This window comes from Leuresthes tenuis, unplaced genomic scaffold (assembly GCF_036924035.1).
Source record: "Leuresthes tenuis unplaced genomic scaffold, fLeuTen1.0.hap1 SCAF_21, whole genome shotgun sequence".
In the NCBI taxonomy this organism is placed as follows: Eukaryota; Metazoa; Chordata; class Actinopteri; order Atheriniformes; family Atherinopsidae; genus Leuresthes; species Leuresthes tenuis.
In genome coordinates this window covers 9,679,478-9,694,429 of record NW_027325375.1, presented here as the reverse complement: position 1 = coordinate 9,694,429, position 14,952 = coordinate 9,679,478, and the positions used below count along the sequence as shown (strand labels likewise).

Sequence of the window (14,952 nt, the reverse complement as noted above, 5' to 3'; positions counted from 1 at the left end):
TTAATATCTTATCGACTGTCACCACTTTCTTATCATTCTCCTTAAAATTTTTGTAATTTGTGTGCTGATAATCAAATGTTTGACATTGTTACTGAGAATATGAGGAAACTGATGCCACAGCAGTTAGCACTGTCACCTCACAGCAAGATGGTTCCTGGTTTGAATCCCAGCTGGGGCCTTTCTCTGTGGAGTTTGTATGTTCTCCATGTGTATGTGTGGGTTATCTCTGGGTACTCCGGCTTCCTCCCACTGTCCAAAAACATATATGTGAGGTAATGTGATTCTTAATTGACCTAGGAGTTGTTTTGCCTGGGATAGGCTCCAGCCCCCTAGTGACCCTGAATTGGAGTACGTGGGTATGGAAAATGGATGGATGGATTAATGCTTGAATCTAAAGGGTAGCCTGTTAGCTTAGCATAGACTGAAAATGTGAGAAACCACGAGGGCCCGACTCAGTGAAACAACATTCACACTGGAACACCTCTAAAACTTGCAAAACTTAGGCTGACACCTATTTTTTTCTTTTCTTTTGAACATTACAAAAGCCAGAATATTAGCCTATGATTCAAGTCTTTGTTGTAAGCTAAGCTAACTGGTTGTAGCATGATCTCTAGTGTTCAAACATGATGGGGTCAGTATTCGTCAAACTCTCATTTGAACAATGTTCAGGGTTTACATGTTTGTGTAAAAAGGAAAATAACAAAAACTCAGTGTTTAGAAAATGGTATTAATTTGGTACAAAATGCATACTGTTTGCAAAGTTACATGACATGACAAGGTCATTTACAAGTTAGACTTGTAGATAAAAATAACATTAAAATATTGCTTTTAAGATTAAACACAGTCACGCAGACCATGTTAAACTGTCAATCCTGGTTCAGTCCACTAAAATACAGTACAGGATTTAACATTCATTTATGTGTTTAAAAGGATATACCATATATATAATTAACATCTCAATCAGTTATTCACATCAGAGCTTTGCCCACCAAAATGAATCCATAATAGGACATTTACATTTTTATACCAGATCAATGGAGAGAGCACCAGGGGCTTGGTATCCACATGGAAAAAAGTTGCTTTAAAAAAATGTCCATCTTAATACATCTACTAATAAAATAAATTATATTGGCATATCTTCGGCATGGAATTCTAATATTATTCAGCTCTTAGTGTTAACAGTCACAAAGTAAAATACAATCACACAAACACAAGGACGTTTAAAGTGCAAACTATATAAAGATTAATAGCTTGGATAAACACCTTCATCAAACCATAATTGAAGAATAATATTTTGTTTCACAAACTTTAGTAGTGTTCTTAATTTCCAGACTGAAGGAAATTCAATGTTACTGCAGATATCTGTTTCAGTGTCAATGCTCCTTTAGATTCAACAGTCAACCCTCAAAGGTCTATTGTGGCATCATCATTTTAAGCATAAAGTTGGCCTGGTTCTCAGGTGACTAACTTTGACAGATGTGTTCTCCCAGGGTACTATGTTCACAAGGCTTCCCATCTTTGTACTATCAAATCGATGTTCCCAAGCCCTGTATCTGCTTAACATATAATGGGTTATAGAAGAACTACGAAGCAGTACAGGTTAACTGTGACACAGAATCTAAAAAAGTCATTATCATTAGTAGTGTTGTATTCATTTAGTTGTGTGCAGCCTTGATCAAACTTAAAACATTTTTGAACTAATATGAGGCAAAAATTAGCTAATACAACATTGTAACTGGAACTTTAGGTAATGGGAATATAGTACCAAACTAAGGATCGTTGGAATTTATGATCCTGCAAACTGTGGATGCTTGGAACATAGAACCTTACAAACATAGGACCCTGAGAGGATAGGAACTTTGGAACATAGGAATGTTGAAACTCCTTGTAATTCCTGTAAGGAGGACCCAGGGAATCTTCAACTGGGCTCACGTTTACAGCAATCACGAGAAGAGTTTAGGTCCTCCTCTTCACAACTTCTTAAGAGTAGAACTCTTATAAATTGCGTGCATGAGTTTTCATAATCATGATCTTGGCAGAACAATTTTTAAATAATCATGGACCTGTCCAGAGGTTACCAGCCAGCACCTCTATAACTAATTACAGAACATGTTATTGCTTTCATGCTCAAATGTGACATTGACACGACAGAAAACTGTATTCATGCTGACTAAATCTGTACTTTTTTCATGCCATCCAGCACCACTTTCAAAGTAATGTATTTCAAAAAGGTGTCTGTTTCGTAGGTCCAGCACGTCTGGTTTATTTAGACTGGGCCCGTGGCACAAAATAAAGTGAAAATTGTGTCAGCTGACATGAATAGATTGATTGAATTCACATGGCAATTTCATATCTTGCTAGGAGACTGGGTTGTTCATGCACACAAAACCTGAGGGGTGAAACAACACAAAGGCATTTACACCTTGTATGGCATAAACACATGAGGCATAACATAATCAAGTGGGCTTAGAGGTACAGAGAGGCAGGTTTCTTTTCTTTGTACAGCACTGAGCAAGCAGTTACCCTTTATTTTCTGTCTTTATGCTGAGTTCTGACTGATTGTTGTTTCATAAACCGCAGTTTAAGATGTCTTGGTCATAATCAGATTATTATGTTCCTTGTAAACATAGTCATATCTGGCATAAAGATGAGAGACAGACATAAGTTGATGCCTACAACAGAAAAGAAGCATATCTCTGAAAATCCCACGGAAATAATTCAGACTGGTCTGTTGCTACTGTCCTGTAAAAAAGTTTTAGTGTTGATTCTTCATTTTACATTCAATAAACTGGAGGCAAGTGGCTTGGTACTACATCCAAACGTTTAACACTGCTGGGCTTGAAGGTGTATTCAGACAGAAAAAAAACAGCTCTTTTTACTTAGTCTTTTACCAGCGGGTGATAAACTGATGTTTTTCTTATTTGAATTTATTCTCCGTTCTTTTTTGTACGGTCTTTAATTTAAAGTCACAAAGCCTTTTAAAAAGACTCGACACATATTTTTTCATTTAATTTCAAAATAGTGCAGACTCGCTTTCAAATCTGTCGCATTCTGTCTGAGCACACCCGGGAGGTCGAAAGTTGCAGTTCTTTAAATAGTCACTAGATTCTGCATAAAGTCCATTAAAAAAGTCCAAACCCCTCTTCTAAGCAATTGAATATATATTCTATAAGAAGTGCTGTTTTTATTATTTTGTCCATTTGACTTTTCCTTCATCTGAGAGATATTGAGGGTTGTGCTTGCCTGACTGACAGATGCCAATCAGTAGTTTCTTCATAGTTGGAAGCCAAAGTCAAGGCTTCAGATTGTCCACAAACAAGACTCAGAGTGGAGCGAGACTACACATTCACATTTGAATCCTTCAAGAGTCTCATCCACAGAAACTGGTACATTCATGCTATTGCATGAGAAATGTTCGTTCACACTATGCAGTAAAGCTTCTGTTGTGCTTTTTTTTCCTTAAATGGCAACATTTAACCAGCACCCCAAACAGGATCATCCCTACCAACAATGTCAAGACTAAAACAATTATGTAGTTTGGGACGTGTTCGAGATGACACATTTCCTGGGTCACCTTTTCAATGTTGACTGGCTCTGAATACTCCTCGTGAATGCAGGTCACTGTCTCTATGTCAGGAACAACCACCGTTGAGTGCTGCACTATGTGGAGGAAGCCGAGGTTGTCGCAACAGCTTAGAGGGTTGGTGCCCATGTAGAGAGTCTTTAGTGAGTGCTCCAGGGCGAGGATGGTTTGGTGATCCAGGGTGACAAGCTTGTTGTTCCTCAGGTTTAAGGACTCAATGGAGGAGTCCTTGTTCCACATTGGTAGAGTGTTGAGCTGGTTGGTGGAGAGGTCAACATGTTTGAGACTCTTCAGTGATGACAGGTCCGTGTTCAGGGAGGAAATGTTGTTTTCCCTCAAGAGTAGGTGAACCAGGGAATGTTCAAGTCCAGAGAGGGAGCCTTTGTGCATGTCCAAGCCAGGGTTCAGGGACAGGTCCAGTAACTTCAGAGGGGTGTCCACAAATGCGTTTTCAGGCAGCGTCCTCAAATTGTTTTCAGAGAGGTACAGAAAGTGCAAGTTGGGAACAGAAGAAAAGGAGACACAACCTGGAGGATCCCAGTGGTTTTGGTCCGTCAGCGTTTGCTCATGCTGATTTTGCTCAGAGCCACAGATCTTCACATTGTTCTGCTCAAGATGCAGGTATTTGATGCTCGAGACTCTCTGAAATATTTGAGGATCCAGAACGGAGAGGTCATTTCCTTGTAAGAAGAGCCGCTTCAGCGATCGCAGAGTGTTTTCCCCAAAATTCAGACTCTGCAGGGAATTATAGCTGAGATTGATCACCTTCACTGTCTTTAAAAGACTTTTGTGAGTGACAGAAAAGGAGCGGATACAGTTATTACTCATATTCAGGACCTCAAGTGATCCCATGCATTTAAAGAAAAGATGTTCTGGTATACTTTTAAGTTGGTTGTAACTCATGTCCAGGTATTTCAAATGATTAAAGATCAAGTTCGACTGTTTTTCCTTACTGCCTGTGACGTTGACGGTCTGAAGTTGGTTTCGTGAAATGTTCAGAAATTCAAGCATGTTGTTTTCTGAGATATGAGGGAAGTAAAGCATTTTGTTTTCGCTCAGATCAAGAGAGCGAAGTTTAAACAAAATGTGTGACTGTGCGCTTTGGAAAATCTCAATGCTGTTCTTGCTGAGGTTGAGAACTTTCAGGTTGTACAGATTGAAGTCATCGATGCACGTGATTGAATTCTTGGACAAATCGAGTTCAGTCAGATGATGTAAGGAGTCAAAAGCTCCATCTTCGATCTCCAGGATGACATTATTGTGGAGGCTGATTTTCTTTAAGAACAAGGATCCACTGAAAGTGGTGTGTGCTATTTTTGTGATGCTATTACCATTCAGGGAAAGGTTTGCCAGTGACGGAGAGTCAGACAGAAAAAAGTCCGACATGCCCGTGTACAGCCCATTGCTTGAAAGATCTAGTGACTCCACAGCTGTAAGAGGTCCAATGTTTATTTTGGAGTGTGCAAAAACATTCAGATGATTCATGGACAGGTCCAGCACTCTCAGATCAGACATGTTTTTAAAGAGTCCGGGCTGGATGAAATGTATTTTGTTGGAATGAAGATTAAGGCGACGGAAGCCAGTATGGAACCCCAGAGTTTCCTGGGTGAGGTTTTGAACCTGGTTACGTGAAAGGTCCAGCATTTGGACATTGCGAGGAAGGTTGAGTGGTGCGCTTCTGAGGCTCAGATCACTGCAAATCACATCCATCTGGACCTACGACCAAAGACAAACACACGTCTGATTATATCGGCACACAGCCAGATTTCCTGACCATGACACAACACAGACTAAATGTTTAAAGCTAAACATGGACGGTCAGTTTATGAGACAGTATATCTACGGCATGGTTTGGCAGCAAGACAGTGTGTAAACTGAGGTTAACACGGGACAAAAAACTTTAAACGTTACCTTTGATTGTTTCTGTTTGAGTGAATTAAATAAGTTAACTGAAACAAGAAATGGTTAAAAAGTTCTTCAGCAGAGAGGAAAATACACCTAACAATTTTATTAGTAATAACCTTCATTTTCTCCCTCTAATGAATTCAAGTATTTAAGTTATTAAGTGTAACATAATAGAAACCATATGGCCATGAGACCCTGTGCCCAAAAACAGCTCATAAAGCTGTCTCCTGCTATGTTTTCCTTCTGAGGCAGAGTACATTTGGCTTTTTGGCATATTTGTGGTTTTGAGAGGGGCATTCATTGTTGCTTACACGCTGGCTGTAAACACACTGATTTATTCATTGGAGGGAAAAACATCTTGTATCTGTTATCAGCACTGGGGCGTGAATCAGGAGCATATAAGAAAGTATCATTGAAAGTAGGATCTTTTCTCTTTGGCTTCCATGGGTTATGTGGCATACAGCTCCTGACAGTCATGTAAACTATCCCAATCTGACTTTAGCGTGAGGTCTGTCACACAAAATTCAGTCATAGTACTGATATAATAGTTAAAAGGTTATTTTTTTATTATTTCCTTGTCTCTATACTGAACTGGGACTGAACTTTGATATAAATACAATATATTAATTTAAGATGATATGAGGCCTCAGCACCCTGAAGGGAACCTGAAACTAGATCGGAGTTTGCTGGCCAATATGTTTGTTACTCCTTTTCTTAAGGTGGGCTAAGTCTAAAACATACCCTGCTTTATCATCTGTTTTACACTGAATAAAATCATAATATATAAATTGAACATCATTCTCTGTTGACGAAGATTTGAAAATAGTGACTGAGACCATGAACTATTGAAAAATACTTAATGAGATAACAAATAAGAGGGGCGGGATCATTCTCAAATAGATCTTTTCATGGAACCAGAGGTATCGTCCCCCGTTGGCCAACGGTTAGAAGGAACTTTAGCGTTGGCTTCAATTCCCAGATCTGGGATCTTTTTCCATACCTCACTGAGGTTTTTACGCCAGTTTTGATCTAATTTACTGACAATTAAAAACGGATCTTTTGGTGCCTGTTGTCTGTTACTCCTTGGCATGAGAGCAAAGAGCAAAATGTTGCTGTTTGACGTAATGTAATGTGAAAGACTCCCCAGACTCCCCCGCTTCCTCTGTACAAAGAGCTGATTTGTAACTAATACAAATTACTAGATAAGTCCCTCATTTTACATGCTGGCTCAGATAGTTAAATGACAGGATAGGAGGGAGAGCGAGACAGGAAATGACACACGACAAAAGTCACCAGACTGGACACAAACCGGGGATGCTGGGGGTCATCCTGACCCCTGAGCACAGACGAGTGCCCGAGACCTTTTGTTGAGTGTCATTCTCCATATTTCACTTTCCTCATTTCCTCTGTTTTCAGTTCTCTCAAGAAAACATGAAATGGCCCAAAATGCTTTTTTAAAAAGACTTTGGAAGATACTCCTTAAGGATCAGGGTCATTGATTTTTATCTTTTACCCGTTCGCTTCCTTTTCCTCATCAAAAAAATAAACCAAAGGGTAAACTGATCCACTAAAAAGTGTCCTATTAGATGATAAATGGCACTGTGCCATAGAGCTGCAACACATCAGTGAGCTGTTACTGTTATATTTGGTGCCATTCTCCTTTATTATCATGAACGTACACATACACACTATTGCTTATTACAAACTCATTCCTAAATATATCAACCACCTCCGCAAGCATCCACAGCTAAAGACAAATATGCTGTAAACAAATTACTGTTCCCTACTATTTGAATAACATTTGCAAAAGACGGCAGTGACAAGCTTTAGGAAACTACCGAGAATTTTGGTTTCTTCAACCATTTGTTTATTTAAATGATAAAAAAAAGGGTTGGAGCCAACAGCATCATGTGTCCCCACATGAAATCCAAAAGTATTAAGAGATGTGATATAGTGCTGGTTTTGGTCATTTCTACTGGGATTTGGGCTGAATTAGATATGGCTTATTCTAAATATTTCAATTTGACTTTTTAGCAGCAGTTTTTCACACAAATCTGTTATGGAGAGGGTATATTAAGACATTTTGCTATTTCATTCAAAAACAGTATGCAACCCCTACAGTAAAATCTGTGCAGATGTTAACAGGATTTCCAACTGATATTTGAGTATTTATTGAAACACTGACCAAATTAAACTAAAGTGACACACTTTTACTTTCAATATGGTGCTACTTGTAGAAAAGATCACTTGATCTTGTTTCATGTTACTGTATTTATCTTTAATTCTTCCTCTGTGAGTTTAACTTTTCTAAATCTCCTTAAGAACACTGTAGCATGACGACAACTGAACTCTGTAGACGTTCAGTTTCACAAATGCTCTTCTACACATTTTCAGCCCTTTCCTCGCAATGATGTTAAACAGTTAGAGCCACATATTTAAGCAAACCACAGCTAAAACATGAATTACAAAAGATGTCACAGCACTGAACACATTGAATAACCTGACTGACAAGTGACTGCTGCATCAGTTTGTCTTCGAAAGAAACCAAGAAACATTTCACTGTCCAAGTGATCAAAGCCTAAAGTTGCAGAGATCAAACTGTTTAAGCACCTTTGTTCAGTTCAAATGCCTCTAAAGAAACTATCTTCAAGCACCTGATGGATTCCATGCCTGTTGCTGTGGGCAACCCATAAAAATAAACTCATCACAGATGAGAGAAAAATCAAAGGAAAGATCCTATAAAACTGAGAGCCACCTGAGTTTAAAATAATCATTACTACAAGACATGTGCGTAGCAGGCTTTATACTTACAACTTGGCATGGAGGAAGATGTCGGGGAGGACGTGCAGAAGCCGCCACACAGCTGACCAACAGCAGGATAAGCAGCTGGAAGGCTGCCATGGTGCTGCAGTACAGAGAGAGTCCAGAGCACATGAGTCAGAAACATATGAATGCAGGAAGCATTTGTAGATGATACCTTCCAAAAAGGGGAAGGAAGTAGTCTCTACCTATTGTAACATGCTGACCTTTGGTGATACTATTAATGCCATGTACAAAAGGGGCTTTCTCTTACTTGCATGTGCTCTGGCACTTCTCTCTAATAGCGTATTCGATTTTTAGAATCAGCTGAACTGCTCCGAAGAAGGATGACTAAGCAAACCAAGGGTTTCGATCGCTTAAAATGTCTCAATTGTAAGTTATTGATTTGAAACAGAACAACAAGAGACTGTTTTGTCAGACGTCGGTGAGTCATTATTTTTGAGAGACAAGGTCTGTGCCACATTGTTTCCTGATAGGTTCTTCTGAACACAACAAAACAACGTGTCACATTGCAGAGCAGACAATGTGGGAGTAATTAGTATTGAGTAATGGCAAGTACATATGGAGATGTGACGCCGACAAGCTTGTGGAAATTTCAGTGAAACAAAAGGTTTGCAGTGTTCAAAAAGTCAACCACCACACATCAAAACAGGTTCCTTGAGTCTGTGCGAGACCAAATCTAATTCATGAACGCTGGCATGTGGCTGAGAGGAAGAGGAGCACAGACACATAGCTGACTCAGCAAAACTAAAATGTATAAAAAGTCTGCCGCTCTGGTTGTTTTTTTTGTTTTTTTTTAAAAAGCTACATGGTTCCTTTTTAACGATGTGGAAAACTAAAACCAAGTTTATCCCATAATTCCCTTAAAAGGAATCTTTTAAGCATTTACAATCTGATAAAACAGCAACAGCCAGTGAGATCAACACGCTTTCCCTTTGACTTTTGAGCTGTTAACTGACTTTTTCTGTTTTGCACCACTTACGAGGGGATAAACTTTTTTTTTTTTATTCTTAGACTGAGATGTTCCACTGACACTAGGAGAAACTGAGTTAGGGGCCCTTGTCACATGTCAGGTATATCGAAGAGACATTTCCCTTCAAAACCTCTCACATGGTTTCACTTATACAAATGCCTGAGGCCAACAGGATGTGCAATGATCCAATATTTCAATTTCAAGTTAAGAGAAAAGTCCAGAAAATGAATGGTCTTGTCTATAAAGCTGTACATATAGAAGCTTGAAAGAGTGAGATATTTATCTACTCTTACTTTAAAGGGAGAGTTGGTAGAGAAGTATTCATATCCTGATAGGTGGATGTAATTACGACAACATGCACCCAGTGGATGTAACATTATATAACATATCGTTAGATTATCACCACACTTGCATTTATCTATGAGTAGAATTTTCACTTGCATGATAGATTAATCTGATGATTATTTCCTGCAGTAATCGCTTGATTATTACCTTGATGAAAGAAATTAGGCAGCAGACACAGGATTTCGGCGTCAGCCTTGATGGAGGTGTGTTTGGTTTGTAAAAATTGTTTTGAATAGAGAGAAATGCCTTTCCAAGAGCGCCAAACTAAAATAGATACCAATTTTCTGTCTGTTTTCTGATGGATGGACTCGTCCTCTGAGTTGGGCTCCAGAAATCAGAACAAAAGATCAGATTTTGTCATCTCTGAGCAAAAATAGCGAACCGAAGCTGTCAGATAAATTCAATAAAGTAAGTGCGTTATTTTCCTGTGAGACATGCTGAAGTAGAAGTAGAAAGTGGCCTTAAATGACACTCAATGACAAGACTCAAGCAAAGCGTCTCAAAGTATGTACTTAAATTCCAGCTCTGTTAAGGACCTTCTGCTGGAAGTAGCAACAAAAAGTACTTCAGAGATAACTAGTACAGTGTAAGTGTGAGGCCATGGGGCTATTTAATTTAGTTATAATCAAAGCCTACAGACAACGTGAGTTGTTTTTAAAGAGTTTGTTGAACAAAGTAATATTTTCAGTTTGTAGTCATAGATCCTGTTTACATATCTCTTCTCCCTGAGCACAAGTAGATAAACTTTACCTCCTACCTGCTGGTATTTTCTTATATATAACAGTTCTTCCTTTTCCCGCAGGTTAAAGCATCTTTAGGTTTGCAGAAAGGAGTAGAGGAAGAATTCAGACATTTTACTTACAGTGGGTAAAGTTTTGTAGCTCTCTTAACAAACTGAGATGTTATCTGAAGCACTTTCCAGCATGGTGAGATTGTGTACTTTTACTTACATAAAACTTTAAATACTGGTAGCTTGTCTGCTTAACTGAATATTCATCCTTATTTGAAAGAGCTGGCTGTTTCTGCAGCTTGTGACCTAGCATTCAAACGCCAATCAGCAGTGCAGTCCAAGCCTTCCAAAAACTAAACAATTGAACAATAACACAGTTATACTTCAAGACTTCTTATAAAGCTGTACATTTACCTCACTTTCAGATGATGACTAGTCATCACAGAACCTCCTGACCATGTTGATTTCACATCCCCACACACCCACTCAGAGATCGATAGCAACACCACAAGTGAGAAGCTCTTCTCAGCTGACTCCTGCCTCCACATCGCACAGCTCCGGCTGCTGTCCAGCCATCACATCCTGTGAGAATATCCTGGATCGCTCAGTCTCTTGCCCCCTCCCACTGCTCGCTGGGAAACGCCATATAAGGGGGCTGGGAAGTCCAGTTTTTATGCTCCATGTTAAGGAGACACAACCCCCACAACTCCTCCACTACAAAAATGCCATCCATTAGTCCAAAGCTGGAGCTGGATGAGTTTCTCAGAAAAAGTTGGTTCACACACATCAATCATTCTCCACTTGGAATTTGGGGCATATTACTTTAAGTAAAAGCCCAGACTCTCCATATTTTTCTATTTATGTAAAGGTTGTGCAAAGAAAGAATGTTGAGATGCTTCACGTCTCCACCCAGACAGAACAAAGAGTCAGCAGCTGTAACAGAATTTTATGAAATGTTTGCATCTCCCAGAGGAGTGTGGGCGTGTTGAAAAATCACACATCCTTTTCACGCCTGTGGGAGTCAGCTGAGTTTGTCGTGTGGCTTTTCTCTGGTTCGCCACACGATAAACAAACATCGCTGTAATCTTAATGAGTAATATCAGTTCGCACATACAGACAATTAGTCTTAAATGACTGTTAGACTGTCTGGATGTCTCATTTGGCTGGGAAAATGTGAGCTGAACTTTCGCCTTCATTAACAACAACTACTCTGGTGCTTTTCAGCACACTAATGTTAATTTTCAAGAATAAAAGGATTTTTTTTTCCTTTAACAGGTGCCTGGTGAGTGCAAGTGCAAGTAAATAAAAAATCAATATAAGAAAAATATAAGCAGCTTTATAATTCTGCATTTTTCACTTCTAGTGTGTTTTAAAGGACTTTTTTTTTTTAGTTGTTTCTAATCCACTGTTTTATAAGGTATGGAAAATTTACAGCAATGTGGATATGATTTAATAAGTACGTCAAGGAGACATCTGATGGCTATGATGTTCATTCAGGAGCAGCACAACAAACTCAAATGTACAGCATGTTTACGTGCACATTCTGCTGCTTCCTACGTTCTCTGTGGGAGATCATGTTGCATGTAAGTCTACAGGCAAACAGCTGAATTCATTCCACAGACGTTGCTTTAGAGTTACCTGAATGGTGATTGTGTCAGATGATGCTGTGGTTATAAAATCGGGAGTTTTGTCGGAGCAGAGCGACAGTCTGGAAATGCTTTAAGGGAGTTGACACGTAGCCTTAATGAGCTGATTTCCAAACACAATACCTCACCTGTTTAGCCAAATAGAAGAATTAGATCTGAATGCGAGCAGCTTTATTGTTTTTTTTGGTCAGACTAACGTGTTTACATGTATTTTAAAAGTCTGGTTATGGCTGGATTAACACAATAATTGGTTGTTTTTTTGTATCATATGAACATGCCTAAAGAGTGAGAGCAATAAACACTTATTCTCAGCCATGAGAGCAGTGGTGTTGGATTATATGAAGCCTGCTAGTGTCTTATAGGTCCACATTAAGTATTGATTGCTAATATCAGTCCCCTATTTTCACCTCAACAACAAAGGAGATGACAGCTTAAATTTACTCTTTCACAACAACCTATTTCACCTGTTAATGTGGTTCACCTGTCTCTAATTGCATTAAGTGTTACTTTGATTACTTTTATCCTACTGAATGTATTTACATTTTAATTAGCCCTGTTGTGTGCACAGTGTATTACTTTTATTCATTTATGTTTACCTCATCTTTATATGGATCTAGCCGTTTATACTTTGCATTTGTCTTGTCATCCTGTTTTTAACCCTTAGAAACTACTATGGCTCAACTCCTCTTAGTTTTCAATGAGCTATATTTGACTTTTCTGTTTATTGTCAGGCATTATTTTTGAAGGTATTTTCACTGTACAGCACTGGAAGCATCTTTCCGTCCATGTTAGATTGGTATGAATAGAGTTGTCACGTGTTTGAGAAGCAGAGGAGGAAAAAGTATTCAGATTTAGTCTATCTCATTAGTGATTGTGTAAAAACACCCCATTACAAGAAAAACGTTTGAATGGACTACAGGGGCATCTTATTTCATAAGCATGTGTTCTTTTCAGTTTTTGTCCATTTTGGAGGCACCATAGCAAGTTGTAGTGTAGGCACAGTACTGCACACGCTCTGATTTAGTCTCTTCCAGCTCCTGAGGAAAATTATGAATGGAGAACAATTCACAAGCTATAGTTGATGACTGATCTTTTTTCATCAGATGACTTTATATAAAAAAAAATATTTGGTAAAAGCAGAAACACCAGCTTGTAGACAGCACCCAGTTCTCCATTTGAGAAATGATACGAGTCGTTATTCATATTCCTTACAGATTGGCCAGAACATAGAAACGTGATTACAATCAATGTGAAAGATCTGCACCTTGTATGTAGCAATAAAACTTTAAAGAACAGTTTAAAGAACAAAGTTAATTTCACTAAATGTAGTTCAAGATAATTAGTCATGGTTTCTCTATATCATCTTTATAATATTATATCAAATTATCTTTTCATGATACCCAATTTTCAAACTTGTCTTTGCAGAAAAAATGTCAAATAAGATTTATTTTTCTTTAAATACAACTTCCATTTCCGATAAAAATGGATGAAAACTCATCTTATGAGTGGACTTGGAGTTATTTTCGGGATTAAGAAGCAGCTTTGTTGTTAAATTTAAGGATTTGTAAATGCACTCATTAACCGATCTGTCTCTGCTGAAGAAGCCTGCGTTCAGGCTGAAATCTCCACAGAAAGCCAGCAGGTGGATCTTGAGTTGAGATTGTACATGCTGAAAATGCTGAGTCATGACTAAAATCCAGGTATCTGAGTAGTAGTACTTAAATCCTTTCTGCTGCTGCTGACACACCAAAGAAAACATATTCTAAACAAACTAAACATAACCCAGATACTGTAGTCAGTTTATGAGAGGCTTCTTACCTGGTCTGTTGTCTGCTGGATGCCACACAGTTTCTGTAGGTTTGGTTTAATATTCACCATGTTCACAGTGTCACGTTTACCCTCATTAGGCAGCTCGTTGCATCATATTACAAACACAGCACATCTTTTATTTTCAGGGGTTTCCACACTTTTTGTTTCCTTTTCACTGCAGCCCAGCTTCAATAACACTGACAGCTGAGAGCAGTTTCGTCTTTCCCAAGTTTTTGTTTCCTGGAGACAGTGACATAAGCAGTGGCATTTACCTACATAAGTCAGTCAGTCAGTAGGGGGCCCGCCGGGGATGGTTTACAGCCAGAGGAGCACTCTGCCCCCTGCTGCTCATACTCTGACACTGCAGTTGGAATTCTCCGGTGTGGGCATTAAGCATCAAACAGTCTTATTCCGTCAGAACTTTTTCATTTTGCAACATTCTCAGATTCATCATGTGACCAGTCCAGCAAAACTATTAAAGTTTTAAGTAAAAAAAAAAACTATGGTTAAACTTCATTCATTTATGGGACTATTTACTTCTTTATTTAGCACCTTGAACCAGGTGCTGGGCTGGTTCAACTTTAAAATATTGCTGAAGAGTCATCACAGAGCCATCTGTCATTACCTCAGCAGAAATGTGTTGACTGAACCTTCCAATCCTGGTCCAAGCCCTGCCATTCCATAAACCCAATAAAAAAAAATCATTTAAAAAAAAAAAACGAGTCAGCTCTTCATCAAACTATGCAGAAGTCTGACCCGTTGGATATGAGCTATTCCTCCAAACCAGGGGTGTTGGAACTGGAAATTTGACATGTGCAGTGGTGCCATAGAACCACAAAATGATGTTTGAGTATTTTGTATTTCTGCAGTGTTTTTGTCTTTTTAAGGTCAGTCTTCTTTCATAAATGCTAATGCAAACAGTTATTAGCATCCTCTGCAATGCTGCAAAGGCTGTTTTCCAAGTAGTATTTGCCAACCACCAGCTGGTGATAATAAAACAACCAAATGCATTCAGAAACTTTGTTTCAAACACTGGTTGGGAATGTTGCCCATGTATGGAAAGCCCAAAGAAAACTTCTCTGCCACTCATTGCCATTCATGGCTCCACCAAGTGTTTAGAAATGGTGTTGCAACAGGGCTT

At 38.8% G+C, this 14,952-nt stretch overlaps 1 protein-coding gene across 1 annotated transcript; it reads right to left on the bottom strand.

Moving 5' to 3' along the window:
• Positions 1-707: 707 nt before the first annotated feature.
• lrrc32 (leucine rich repeat containing 32) lies at positions 708-10,925 on the bottom strand. The gene is made up of 4 exons (XM_072374837.1): positions 10,771-10,925; positions 8,300-8,393; positions 1,766-5,299; positions 708-1,735 (listed from the first exon to the last, which is right to left on the bottom strand). The coding sequence occupies exons 1-3, from the start codon at positions 10,902-10,904 to the stop codon at positions 3,425-3,427; spliced, it is 2,103 nt and encodes a 700-aa protein (XP_072230938.1). The 5' UTR covers positions 10,905-10,925; the 3' UTR covers positions 708-1,735; positions 1,766-3,424.
• Between the last annotated feature and the right edge of the window lie 4,027 nt (positions 10,926-14,952).